Source organism: Pagrus major, chromosome 13 (genome assembly GCF_040436345.1).
Source record: "Pagrus major chromosome 13, Pma_NU_1.0".
NCBI lineage: Eukaryota > Metazoa > Chordata > Actinopteri > Spariformes > Sparidae > Pagrus > Pagrus major.
This window is the reverse complement of record NC_133227.1, coordinates 16,570,506-16,582,500: the sequence shown is the minus strand read 5'-3', so window position 1 is coordinate 16,582,500 and position 11,995 is coordinate 16,570,506. Positions and strand designations below refer to the sequence as shown.

Sequence of the window (11,995 nt, the reverse complement as noted above, 5' to 3'; positions counted from 1 at the left end):
ATTGATCCCAGTGTTGGGCATCTTTGTAATTCTGATATATAACAAAGATTGTTTCAACTCAACTTCTTGTATGTATAGAAGGGCTGGAAGTACCAAAAGTTAACTGATAAAAATCAAGATGATGAAAACTCATCTGAATTGAAAAACAGAGGGCAAAAATGCATGTGAGATATATTATCAAGTGATTGGATTAATTTCAAAGCGATTTGATTAACCCAGTTGAGATATGATGAAAACAGAGCCACGTTTTTATCATTTTTAAGGGAAGTGGCTTTAAGGGTGAATGTAACAAAAAAAATAATTGACAAAAATGGAAGTGAAGAAAATGCCTATGAATAAATAGTGACTGTGATTAAATGAATGTGAATTTAATACTGTCAATTTATTTGATAAACTTGATTCACATTTTATTTTAAACACACTGGTACATTTTTTTGTTTTTAAAACTGGGCCATCTTCGTGTCTACTGTCTACCACTCATCATTCAACACCCAACACACATTTATCATGTACAGCTAGTTATTTGTATTACTTCCATCTGACCAAAGAAAAAAGAGTCATGCCTACTCAGCGAACCACTTGATGCTCAACTTTCCTTAAATGATGAATGGCTTTTTGTGTTGTGACAACATGGCTCTACAATTAATGTTTTCCTTCTAAAATGATGCATGTTTGCTCTGTTTAATTTAGCCCAGTTTCACCCTGGCACCTTTTTAGTCCCATGTTTAGTCACTTGTAGCTCCACAAACTCTGGGCTAAGGACTGTGCTAACTCTGTGCCATTGTTAAAGATTTCTTTGCTCCATAAAGGCCTGTTCAGACCAAAGATTTGCAGCAAGAGGAGTTGAAACCTGCAACTTCTTACAATTTGCCAGACATTCTGAAACCTGCCAGTTCACACCAATGCGACTACACAAGACTGTATATCATCTCTATGGCATGACTCTCTGTGCTCTCATTTTACCTGGCAGCTTTTGAACATTAGTGGGTTTTAAGTGATTTCTAATTGACATCCATTACAACTAAGCTGTAAAGAAAGTTGAATATTTTGAAAAAATATAGACACAATGTGGAACATTTGAAACATTTTAACGTTTGAATGGTGTTTTTAGCTGAAAGCATGAATGGATAGTTGGGTTGAAAATGCTTGAAAAAGTGAGAAAATGTGGGATTTTTTTTAATACTTCCCCATTCATTTTAATGGGGAAAATTTAGCAGATGTTGAATATTTCTGAAACTATGAAAGATATCAAAATTCTGCAAAATGGCAATCTTGTACTAACTGAGCTGAATATGTTGACGTTGGAACGAAGTTTCTACAATGAGAAATGTGGAAGACCTTAAGGGCCGAAAAACATGGCAGATAAATATTGCTAAAGGATTCGGGTGCAGAAGAACATATGTATTAAATGCCTCCAACATTCAGAACCAGTCTACTTATTCAGGTAAACAGCCTCCAAACTGCGTAGCCCAAGTAACAATGCCTGACAGCAAACACTCACGGAAACCTACACCCTGGCCCAATCCCAATGTCCACACTCAGCCTCACAGAGTCAGGCTCATGCTGCATTCACACGCTCCCCGGACAGTCCCAATTCCCAAGTTAAGAAGTTGTTCTTCTGACTTTGGTGTGTTCATGTTAGAATGTGGGAGCAACATTTGTTTGTTTTGCATTTTAGCACTCAGAGCATTTAAACAACATGTTGACAGCTGTCCCAGTCTTTGAGTGACAAAGAAGCACACAGGAAACCATGTAATGACTATACAATAAATGACTTTGGTAAAAGTTTCTTCCCATTTGAGGGGGCGTTCACCTGAATAATCCTAGTTGGAAATATGTTTTTCCAATTATTCTGACACCACATAAATGCACTGTCATTCCTGTTAAGTCTACAAGAACTTAGGACCATCCCACTGTCAAATTGTCAAGTGCATGAGGACTCTCTTGCAGACATTTCCAGCCCGTTTTGCCTACTTTATGTAAGGGAATTACCTGCAGTTCACAGTGCTGTGATGTTAAGCATGGAGTTACCAGGGAAAGCCCTGAAACATTTCAAAAAAACAAACAGTAATAATCCAGAAAATGGCGCTCTTGAATATCTTAATAATTTACTTACTCTATGTGTAAAATTTTTGTTAGCAAACTGAAATTTTATAATTCACTACCTAAGATCTAACTGAAACCTGTAACTGAATGTGTTTTGTATACTGAATGTATCTGTACTCCTGTTTGAATTTTTATTTCTACTGTTTTTGATATATTTCAATGAGGTTAAATGGAAAATCTGAAAACCACAAGGTAACATGATAAGTTGAAAAGTGCTGACCAATATGGGTCCTTGCCACCTCTTGCAGTCAAGCACCTCCCAGGTGATGTCAAATAAGACTTTGAGGTTTCAGGGCTTGTCGCCTTTAGGAGAGACACTGGGATTGGGGTCTGGATATTTAACCTGATCTCCTCCAGACCAAAACATCCTGACAACTTGAGGACTGAATAAAAGCTAATGGAAGCAATCCAAGGTAGTATATTGTGAGCACAAAGACCATTGTGCAGACATGTTGAGGCACACAGCTACCAGCTCTTCTCCTGGTAAGACTCTATTGCAATCTGGAAACAATTCTGCAGCCCCCAATTTTCATCAGCAAGATCCTTGTTGGGACAAAGTGGCTGGGGCAGCAGGGTCAAAGGTCGCACAATAATCCAAACATATAACAATGTTTAAATCAATCAATCCATTGATTTGTATTTGTATAACACCAATTCACAACAGAAGTTATCTCATAACACTTTCCAATTAGTGGGGGTCTAGACTATACTCTTGAATTAATATATTTACAGAGACCCGACATTTCCCCCGTGAGCAAAGCACTTGGCGACAGTGGTGAGAAAAAAAACTGCCTTTTAACAGACAGAAACCTCAAGCAGGACCGGACTCAATGGTGGGCGACCATCTGCATAGACCATGTAGACAGAAACAACTACACTACTTCTGCTATTTCTACAAATATTACCATAATACAGTGTTTTTTATGGGAAGCCCTGGCTTTGTGCCTAAAAAGGACATCTAACTAAGTACCGCCTAAGTGGAGGGGTCAATTTTGGAAATGTGACTTCTTCTGCTTTGAAGAATAACTCCGGTCCTTCCTTCCTGCTTCTCAACCTGGAGCTGTGACTCCCCCTAGTGGTTGTTTTTGAGTGAATGCATAATCAAAACCCAATCTTCCACAGTGACCACTCCAATCCTATTAAACTCCCTCAATCTTATGAGACAGTGCAAAAGTAATGCTGCTATTGTTGACATGTTCTTAAACATCCATAAATATTTCACAAAAGAAAAATTCTGTAAAAGAAAACCTTGTTGACTGCAACACATGTAGCCAGTTGAAAATCTGGACATGTCCAACATTTAACTTTTAACTTTTGTGATGAGAAAACTTGAAAACTCCAGTGCACAAGTGGAAGACACTTTGTGTCCAACAATTACGCTTTTGAATTTAAAACCTTTACATATGCATAGATCCTGGAATCTTCAATGAAAAAAAGAGTAGTAGACTTTAAACTTTTCTTCTGGAAAAAACAATATCAGACGCAAATTACTAATCCAAAGAGGTTTTTTTTTCCGTCTCAAAAAACATGTTTAGAGGGGTCTTTAAATCTAGCACAAGCCTAAAGAGGAGGTTGCTATATGAGAATCTCCATTTAGTTAAAAATGTTGCACAGTTACAGCATAACATCACCTGACACACAGAAGAATTAGCTTATTAAAGTTACAGAGAGGTTTACAGACTTTACATTTAGGAAATAGAGCATTGATATTGGATTGGTATTTCATACTGTATCCAGACCCAGTGTTTGAGTATCTGTAATCGGGGGAAAAAGGGACACAACGGTTCATCCCTACTAGGCTTAGGCAAAAAAAAAAAAAGTCATTTGTTAAAATAATGCAATGCATTGGCTTTCATTAACTCAAACTTTGCTTTTTGACTGTTACATCACTGCAGCACAAAAGCTATGAATATTTGTTTTTGACAAGAGAACCAGCAAAATTAACACCTATTTAGTGAACAGTTATTTCCCATTCCCTGAAACTTAAATGGAGACTTTGGTAGTAAGAACGTGTACTTGATGGACTGCAAGGAACTTTGAACTGACCTGGGACCTCACAGCTCAGGTCATCGATTTTTCTTGAAAGAAATGATGCTACAACTGGAAAAACCCTAGAAGAAGCAGCCAACTGTTAGACTGCCTACCCTAATAGAATTAGTAGATTTTTGGCTCAGTTGACCATGTCAGGAATCCGTTCAGAATAGATTGAAATTAAGGAGAATATGTGTATTTAACTAAAGAAACTTAAAATATATATTTCTTCCAGATACAGGGAACAAGATGACATCTTACAAACTGAGCCATTACAAGCTGCAACTTCCAAATTTCCTGAACCAATGAAAAACAGGATCAATAGGGTTCACACAAAGATAGAAAACCTTGCAGTTAACACAGTACAAATACCTGTCATGGTAAAAAGTTTACAAGTTTACACTTGTAAATAACATGTATAATCATGGCAGTCTCGAGTTCCAATGATTTGAAGGTGACAGTGTTTTACATCAACATGGGCTGAGAGGCTGCTGTGTTAGAAAGAAGCTCTTGATCCAGACGAGGCACCTTAAAGCTCAACTGAAGTTTGCTGCTGATCACATGGACAAAGAAAAAACCTTCTGGAGGAAAACTCTGTGGTCAGAGGAAACAAAACTGAGTTGTTTGACCACAATGAGCAGCAGTATGTCTGGAGGAGAGAAGGTGAGGCCTTTAACCCCAAGAACACCAAACCTACTGTCAGGCATGGTGCTGGTAGTATTTTGCTGTGGGGCTGTTTTGCTGCCAGTGGATCTGCTGCTCTAAAGAAAGTAAATGGAATAATGAAGAAGGCGGATTCTCTCCAAATTCTTCAGGAAAACCTAAAATCATCAGTCAGAAGATTGGGTCTTTGGTGCAGGTGGGTGTTCCACCAGGACAATGATCCCAAACACACATCAGAAGTGGTAAAGGAATGGATCAATCAGGCTAGAACTGAGGTTTTAGAACGGCCTTCCTAAAGTCCTGACATTTTCTTTAAGCTTTTCATTAGTTAGACTGCTTGAACTTCCATTTTATTCTTAAAATCAAACTACATGATAAACAAACTGAACAGCATTCACTGCGGACAGTAACTGTGATGGCTGATCAAAGACTGATTTACTGCCCTCACGTTAGTTATTGGCCCTCTATACAGAGGCCAGCTGTAAGCCCCCTGCATTTATTTGCATACGTTAAGGAGGCCAAATTGTCTCCACATGTGTAGTATGCAGAATAGCTGGTGTTGCTGCTCATATGATTAACTTTAATGGAAACAATCTGGTGCTCATGGCATACGAGTATGAGTAAATGAGTAATGAATGGATGGATGAATGATAGATGATGGTTAAATGATGATGATGATGGGTGAATTGACACATTTGTTCTCAGGGGGCAGAATGTCAGCAAAATTTAAACACTAGACATTTGATTTCTCATTCTCCAACTTAACCTAATTTTTATATTCCTCACTCCTGGTGTCCGACTAGTACTTTGCAATTGCATGCAAAGGGTATGTCCCCTGGAAGTAAATTTTGTCAATTTTAATGATTAAATGCATGAATAATAATTTTGCCTTACTTAAAAAATATTAACCCAGACATTGTATCAGCAGTTTCAGTATAACAGGCATATAGAAACTGCAACAAAAAGTATGGTGGACAGGAACCTAATCGTAGTTTATTATCTCTTATTATTAATGTATTTTTATTGCATTTTGGGGGATGGCAGAAAAAAGGCAATGCATCACATAGGGGCTTAACCGGATAGATAAATCAATTTAATGATTAACAATCTGAAACCATCAATTACAAGTGAAAACATCAATCCATATCATCATCTTTAGGTCGCCTTCATTTTAAAATTCCGCTGGCATGGGATGTCACCTTTTCCTTCCTTCCTTAACATTTAAACAGCGCTAGTGCCAGACAGGGAAAAGCAAGCAGCTTTAAAAAAAGACAACAACCCACTGAGCAGGCAACGTCTGTGGACGTCCAAAACAGGTTGATATCATGTCCGTCGAGTCAGGCCATAATCTAGACGTCCACTGATATCCAGAATTAGTTGAGAATAGACGTTCATACTGGCTATGATCTGGACGTCCACAGACAGCCAGAATTAGTCGACAAACGACATATAAACGTCTATACAACGTCCAGAAAAGACGTATAAAAAAAACTTTCATTCTGGCTCCCCAGAGGATGTCTCTTTGCTCACTGGGAAGGATATTTACTCCGCTCTCGGTAATTAACCAGCAGTAGGGAATATTCTGGATTGAAAAAACGAGTCAACGGACAACTTTTCCCCCCTAGTGTTTCCAAGTGGTAATATTGTTGGAGTGAACGTTGCAAAGACAACTGGACTGTTTCCATTTTTTTTCAACATTGCAAATAACAACACAAATCAAAGTTTATCTTTATTCAATCATTTAGTCAAGTGGTTCTCAAACTTTTTACACCCTATACCACCTCAGAAAATATCCGGCTCTCCAAGTACCACCATTATGACCCATGTAAAAATACAGCAGTAGAATAAGGCAACCCTATTTAGCTAAATGTAGTTCAAACAGAAGTTATTCCCAATAGGAATATTATTTATTGTTGACTTGTCAGCCACAATCACACTGTGCAAAGGAGTAGCACTAGAACTGGCACTTAAACTATGGCGTGATATTTGTGCCACATTCATGAAGGAGCAATGGGAGATTTTGAGCACAGAAAAACATATCTTGCAAGCACATAAATTATATTGTGAAGAGGAATTATGCACGAGCAAAACATAATTTCATTTGAGCAAACAAAAATATATTTTGTGCTCAATAAATGTATTTGCATGTAGCCAGCAAGAGTTTGAGAGCGCAGAGGTTATTATTGTGCGTTAAAATAGATAAAAGCAAACATGCATAGTTTGAGAAAGGCAGATTTAGGCTATAATAGAACCTGATCGTCAGTTAACCTTCCTTTTCCTGGGTGCAATATGGAAGTGAACTGGCACCTCTTCAGGTACCAGTCCAGTTCCATATTGTGGTCTGTAGCTGGACTCCAAGCCAGGTTACTGCCGAGGTGCCCTTGAGCATCGAAACCCCCATGTGCTCCACAGGCGCCTGACATGACAGCCCACTGCTCCTAGTTTGCAGTGTGTGTACTTACAATGTGTAGCTCGGTATGGGTCAAATGCAGAGGACAAATTTCAGGTGTGTTTGCATGTCAAAAATAACTGACAAAATAAAGATTCTACTCTATATTCACTCCATTGTGCAATCAACATTTACTTCATAATGATACACTGAAGCAGAAAACTTGTCTATTGCCAGAGGCCCCAGAATTCAATCGAAATCATATTGTCGCAGACCTTCTGATATCTGCTCATATAGTTTCATTGTCCCAAGAATTTATATAATATCACAGCCCCACCATCACGTTCCCCCGAAATCTTTCACTCAGAAAATAGGTATTATTTTTTGTATTTACATTAAGCATGCATCAAGACAGAGGGAAGGTTTTCCAAATCAAAGATTTATTCAAACTAGACGACTCAGGCTACTGTTGGCCAAACTGTACTAATAAGAGTCTGCCAGAACAGCAATCCATTACACCAGAGCGCTCAAAAGAACAACATACACGAGGGCCCCTACCCACACTACACTGACTGTGCTCAGTATACTTCAGAATTAAACAAACAAGTTATCAGAGTTCTGGTATTTATACTTGGCAGCATTTATTTTCATTTAAACTAATGTACTGTTAATAAACATTGTACAATATCCAATCTTCCTGCTTTTAGAAAACATGTTTTCTTTATTCTTCAGTTACAGATATAATGATATCACAGATGATTTCTTTGTGTTACAGGGTCAGATCAACTCCAGTCCTGAGCAGGTACCTTGATAAAGGGCATCAACCTAGTGCGCATGTTTTGACGACGGGGGAAACTGAAGTACCCCAAGGAAACGTGCAAAATGTTTGAGAACGTGCAAACTCAGCACAGAAAGGCCTTGTTACTGTTATACAGTGTCTAATGTGGACAAACTCTTTTGCTATGACTATGGCGTTGATGAAAAGGTGTTACAAATAGAATCCAGGAGAGACAGACACATTTATTACATGAATGATGCAAAAATCACATTAGCTGTCAGGACTTGACTAGCATCTAGCTTGTTTCACTGAAGTGCTGACAAATGAGCAATGTGGATCTTACCTGAGAGGTGGCCAGCAGGTGGACTGAACTCGGGGCTAGAGTCTGGTTTAGCTCACAGTTGAGGCCCAGAGAGGTGAAGATCTCTGTCAAAACTTCATAACGCAGTGCGTTGCTGATCTTCAGTTCATCAAAATCTTCTGATGTCAAATTCTGGGAGTCAGGAGCAATTTCCAGGTGGACCTGCAGATGGGGAACATAGAGATGTCTAACAAGCTTTGAAACATTGACTTAGTAAAGGGACAGTGCCAGCAGGAGTAAGCATTTTTTCTATTGCAAATATTAACATACAGTTCCCTAATTTGCACTTGCAATGTCTCAATATCCTTACAACATATTCGAAAGGAGGCTAAGTACTCACAATACTCACTCCCGACCTGTGTATGGCATCCAACAAACTCCACCTATTAAAATCTAACCATTACAGCGTATTTAAACTTGTTCTAAGTTAATACCTAAAACTTAATCTATTTATTGGGCTACCTAGAAAAGCTATGGGATGGAGCAGTGTCTGTGCTGTTGCTCCAAGCAGGTCAGAACATTAACAAAACTCAAAGAAGATCAACTGTTACATCAGTCAGTCTTCACTCGTATGTGCACAAACCACTGACATTAACCAACCCAAAATAAGACTTTGTCCGCCTGTCTGGACTTCTCATTTCAATGTCCCTTGTGCAAGTGTTTGCAGCGTACGCCTCTCCTCATTGCATTATGTATTTAAGAGAGGACTGCACAAATAATAGGAGGAGAGGTCAATTATGTATTCTGCAGGATTTAATAAGGTCATGCGATTCAAGAGAGGATGACGCAGTGGTGGCCGAAAGGTGAGAGAAGCAGGCTTGTGACCGGAGGGTCGTTGGACCGGCATTACCACCACTGAGGCCCTTCACTCCAACTGCCCCAGTGGAGCTGCTGCCCCGGGTCTGAGGACACACTTGCTGCTCAAACTAAGAGCATGCATCAGCTACTGGGGCAGATGTATAAATAAATACCAGCTAGTAAAGTCGAAGGAGTTCAGAGTCCTTTACAGAGAAGAGGTTGGCAACATTCACTCTTGTACAACATTAAATATTTAACACAAACAATGAAACAATCAATCTAATTAATCTAATCTAACTAATTGTGTGTGTGTGTGTGTGTGTGTGTGTGTGTGTGTGTGTGTGTGTGTGTGTGTGTGTGTGTGTGTTTGTCTGGAAGAACCGAACAAAATGGTGGCTAGGGTTAAAAATGCCATTTTGCATGGCATGGACACATAAAATGGCTGACCAGTTTGTGTGAAGCATAACTTAACTAACATCAATTAAGTTGTGTGACAGAGCCAACTACCAATAACCTGACTACACAGAGATCACATTAACACTGAGAGTGGATAGGCCAAATACATTCAACACATGCATAACACTGACCAAAGTTAAACAGTCTTGTGCTTAGCTGTGCTATGCTATACTGTATGTTATCTAGTTGGAGTCTGCATCTCTCCCCTGTTAGATTATCCGATACATATCTAGATACAGGGGCTCTGATACAATTCAGGGACAATACATTTTTAATAAAGGCCGATTCTGTATGATTCGATGTGATACTATGTAATATTCTTATTGGTTTGATGAAGTCATCAAAATAAGCTACTTCTAAAAAAGTGGTAGCACTTGTGGTTCCCTGGTCTTTTATTAAGTATATCTGAAATACTTCATGAAAGACCAGGGAACCACAAGTATTTTTGTTACTTAATGGCATGGGGAAAAATGGAAGACATTTTGAAAACCTCCCTGAGGTCAGCAATGTCAATAATGACTGGTAGCACTGTCACAGATGTCCACATCAGTATTGTCGTCTACTTACTGGCTGTTGCCAATCATGATTGGGATTATGACTTTTGCAGTGGACACAGACAATAAAAGACTTGCTGCATGAACAAACATTTTGACATTATGAATATAAACTTCCTCACACTAGTTAGGGGGGAGAAATTCCTGATGTCCGTGTCTTTGTCTTGTTTTCATGCTCGCGCAAGCTGTACTAGCATCATGATGCAGGTTTTCTTTGCTGATGCCAAGCTGAGGAAAGGTGTGGTTCAAATGTTGAAAAGTGCCCGGTTGCTCCTTTCCTTTGAGGTAGCAGCTCTGTGCCTACTTGCTTGAGTTCCCCTGGCTTGTGAAGTTAGCTGGCAAGCTTTGTGTCACAGCTGCTGGTGCTAACTGCACTGGGAGTCTAGCAGGACCTCGCATCCCTGCTGTATAGAGACGTTTTGTGTGCTTAGCAGCTTTTGAGTCCAGGAGAATACAGGAGAAAGAGCTCAGAGGCAGGAGAGCCCCGGTGGGAGACAAGGGCCCTCATTTAAAATGCTTACGTATGCACAAAAATGGGCTTGAAATGTGCGTTCACCACTTCCTAAGCATTAAGTGGGATTTATAAAAAAAACAAATACTAGCCATGGACATGTGTGTGAATTTAGTGACACTAGCAGAACCCAAAACTAGAGAAGAATCAGTCAGGAAGGATCAGGAGAGAGCAACTGTCTGTGGCCACCAGTTGCAAAACCATTCAAACCTGCTTTTGCCTCTCCATTTCACCTGTTGTCACTTTCATTTGCACCAAAGAAATTGATTCACAATCACTTGTGCTTCCTAAATGGACAGATTGATATCCCAGAAGTTTAACTGACTTGGTGTTATACTGTGACGATTAAGTGTTCCCTTAGTTTTTATAAGCCGTGTATATCATGGCAGTCTTCAGTTTCATTGATTTCTACAGCTCTCATGTTTCTGTGACGAATGAGTGGAACACAAACTACTTTGTCACAAAAAAACAATTATGAAGTCCAACCAATCATAGCTCAAAGCTGGGTCTCTTGGCAGTCTTTGCACCTAAGTGTGAAATCCTTGCGGATTGTAGGGAATTGAGCTGAGAGTTCAGTTGAAATCCTACAATGAATGATTTTACCTATTGCTCCCAACATCCCCACTATGGTTTCAAGATGTCACTTGACATGTGATCCTGAGAGCACAAATGCACAAGCATAATCCATAGTTTGAAAGAGTTCATCTGTCAGTTCATTCAAATTTGTAACATCTCGGCAGTTCAGTCACCAGCTGAGCATTGGTTAAAACTATCCATCTTGGCTAAGCAAGAACAACATCAAGAACTGAAGTTACAAAAATGAAATCCAGATAAACATGATTATGATTATGGCACTGAATACACTAAACCCCTCTATTTTTCAGTTAAACGTCAGGTTAGTGAGAACAGGAAAGTTATACCACTTTAACACCAAAATTAGTGGGTCTTCACAGGTTTTTTAAGCGTGGGTACACCCGTTAAAAATCGCCTATTGATCCCATTCCTACTTCCCTCAGGCAAGCCAGCTCGTCTGTGATTTTTATCTCAAGCATTACATTGTACATCACTGATGTCGCATTTCACATCACGATTACGCCGGAAACAGTTCTAACAGAAGAGCAAACAAGAGTAGACCCATTGTCTGTAAGACGGTGGATAAATTATTTTGAGCGTCACAATCCCTGAGAAATGACTTTCACTATCATAACTTGAGCCATTTGGTCCAATAACATTTTGAAAGTCTAGACGCACGATTAAATTATCTTATCCTCCTTTAAGTTAGCCGGTTCCTAAAACCAGAAGTATCCAGGTATTTTCATAGCTGGGAAATTGAGAATTAGTTTGGCTT

At 39.2% G+C, this 11,995-nt stretch overlaps 1 protein-coding gene across 1 annotated transcript in view; it reads right to left on the bottom strand.

The window, feature by feature from the left end:
* hlcs (holocarboxylase synthetase (biotin-(proprionyl-CoA-carboxylase (ATP-hydrolysing)) ligase)) overlaps nucleotides 1–11,995 on the bottom strand; it is a 56,138-nt gene that overhangs the window by 26,632 nt on the left and 17,511 nt on the right. Inside the window, exon 5 of the mRNA XM_073479780.1 lies at nucleotides 8,311–8,490. Coding sequence (XP_073335881.1) covers nucleotides 8,311–8,490 — 180 coding nt within the window. The remainder of the gene's footprint in view (nucleotides 1–8,310; nucleotides 8,491–11,995) is intronic.